This window comes from Zingiber officinale, chromosome 9A (assembly GCF_018446385.1).
Source record: "Zingiber officinale cultivar Zhangliang chromosome 9A, Zo_v1.1, whole genome shotgun sequence".
Lineage (NCBI taxonomy): Eukaryota > Viridiplantae > Streptophyta > Magnoliopsida > Zingiberales > Zingiberaceae > Zingiber > Zingiber officinale.
Genome location: NC_056002.1, coordinates 115,730,481 through 115,732,793, shown reverse-complemented (window position 1 = coordinate 115,732,793; position 2,313 = coordinate 115,730,481). Strand labels below are relative to the sequence as shown.

The following is a 2,313-nucleotide window of genomic DNA, read 5'->3' as shown; positions in this document are numbered from 1 at the left end:
CGTCCGAGCGGCCGAAGTTGCTCCAAGCACTCGGGTAAGATGCAATGAGGAAGTGCCCCGGGTGGGTGCCTGGCAAGGCACCCGGATGGTACGGGCGCCTGGAGTTGCTCCAGGTGCTCGGACAAGGAAAATCTCATCTTCACTCTGCATTGGAATGCGACGACTGGCCGACCCATGTCAGTAGTCCATGTGTTCGGAGGGGGTCCAGGCACCTGGATATGGATAAACTTCAAGGATAAAGTTTCGACAAGAGCTCACAATATCAGCACACTCCAGGCGCCCAAATGGGGTTATAAATGGAGGGTTCGACCAATAGCTTCTACATACCAATTCAAGCAACTTCTACTTCTACGCGCTATTCTGAAAAGGTCTCTACAACGCCCAAAAGCTGCTCCGACGATAATTGCGCTAAAGATCTTTTCCTCTAAGTCGTCGGTATTTCTTTTATTGTTCAAGTTACTTGTACTTAAATTAAATTGTATCTGTAACTTTTCGATTAATTAGTGATTGTCCAATGAAAGCACTCTCACCTGCGGGTCTTAGAGTAGGAGTCGTCACAGGCTCCGAACCAAGTAAAACTTAGTGTTGTGTTAGCGTTGTTTGTCTTTCTCTTCCATCTTTATTCCACTGCATTTTATTCAATCATGTTTTAAAAAAACGTGAAAGTCATGAGCGCTATTTATCCTCCCTCTTTTAACGCAATGATTCTAAAGAGAACATGAGAATGCAACTGCCACTCTATAAAAGGTAGCCCACTTTTGGGGGCTAAGGAATGTAGACACATGCATCTAAACCCTAATTATCATTCTTTGTTCTCCTTCCTCCACCCTGGACCCCTGTTAAAAATTGACTTAGATATCAGAGTGGTTATGTTGAGAATCTTTCGATCGTCATTCTATAACCTTATCTTCCTATTTTCTCTCCCCCCGGCTCGACGGACCTCTCCACAAGTCTTCATCATTGGTTGGCACTTGACAACTTAGTTAACATCAACATCTACTCGCCGACGGTTTATTCATTGAGGTTCTCAGGTGAGATGAATTTAGATTTTATATATATATATATATATATATATATATATATATGTATGGAGGAGAATGAGGAACCGAGTAGAATAGAGTAGACACGTGTATTTATTTTACTGCGTGCATGAGCATGATCTATTCCCATCTATCCTCGATTACTAATGTTCATCCCTAAATTAGACGATACCCAAATTCCCCAAATAGATAGACACATTCATATTAATGTTGGGCGAATACGATCTTATCCAGATCATTCCACATCCCATCTGTCTCATCCTTTTCCACATCTAAAAATTAATATATATTTCCGAAATTCTAATTCCTCAATATAATTGGCAATGATAAGATGATGGATCACGCAGGGCCTTTTTGGCCATTTGACACACATATCTGATCGATCGAACATTCTCTCTATTTTGTCCTCATCTCTCAGCAATGTCAGCGACAGCAACCCATCACTCCCCTTCCTCTGCTCTGCTGCTATATAAGCAACCACACACACACCCCAAGTAGCCACACCAACTCCAATTCTTCTTCTTCGTCTTCTCCGGTCGCATTTGATCCATGGACAGAGTGTTGAGGCTGGCGGGGCAGAGGGCGGTGGTGATCTTCAGCCGCAGCTCCTGCTGCATGTGCCACACGGTGAAGAGGCTGTTCGCGGAGCTGGGGGTGGACCCAGCGGTGCACGAGCTGGACGAGGACCCCAAGGGCAAGGACATGGAGCGGGCGCTCGCCAAGATGCTGGGCCGCACCCCGTCCGTGCCGGCCGTCTTCATTGGCGGCAACCTCATCGGATCCACAGACAAAGTCATGTCGCTCCATCTCGGCGGCAAACTCATCCCGCTGCTCCACGACGCCGGCGCCCTCTGGCTCTGATCCCTCATCATTATTCACATAGACACATATGCATGCATATGCACATATATGTATCGTTTCTAAGTGTACGGGAGAAAAAAATATCCATAGATAACAAAGTAGGATACTATCCGTGTACGAAGCTCCCGCTAATGCGGATCCTGATGATAAAGGATTATTGTACACAACCTATCTTATCCGTTTTACAAGAGGCTATTTCGGAAGAAAATAACTCAATGGTTTTAAATATGTGAATTAACAATTGTAGTATCACTAGTGTACATTGTCTAGACAATTTCATCCCGGAAGCAGAGGATCTTCTCTTATATTCACCTATCGAGTAAATTTGAAATATAATTTTTGTATACTTTAATTTGAGGTCAATCTCTAAAATATTCGTCTAATTATTGTGTAAACTAGAGAGTACTAATAA

At 43.8% G+C, this 2,313-nt stretch overlaps 1 protein-coding gene across 1 annotated transcript; it reads left to right on the top strand.

Moving 5' to 3' along the window:
* The first annotated feature begins 1,542 nt into the window (after positions 1-1,542).
* On the top strand, positions 1,543-2,099 carry LOC122020992 (glutaredoxin-C1-like). Its single transcript, XM_042579061.1, has one exon. It carries the CDS (start codon positions 1,590-1,592, stop codon positions 1,899-1,901), a length of 312 nt encoding a protein of 103 aa, XP_042434995.1. The 5' UTR covers positions 1,543-1,589; the 3' UTR covers positions 1,902-2,099.
* Positions 2,100-2,313: the final 214 nt, after the last annotated feature.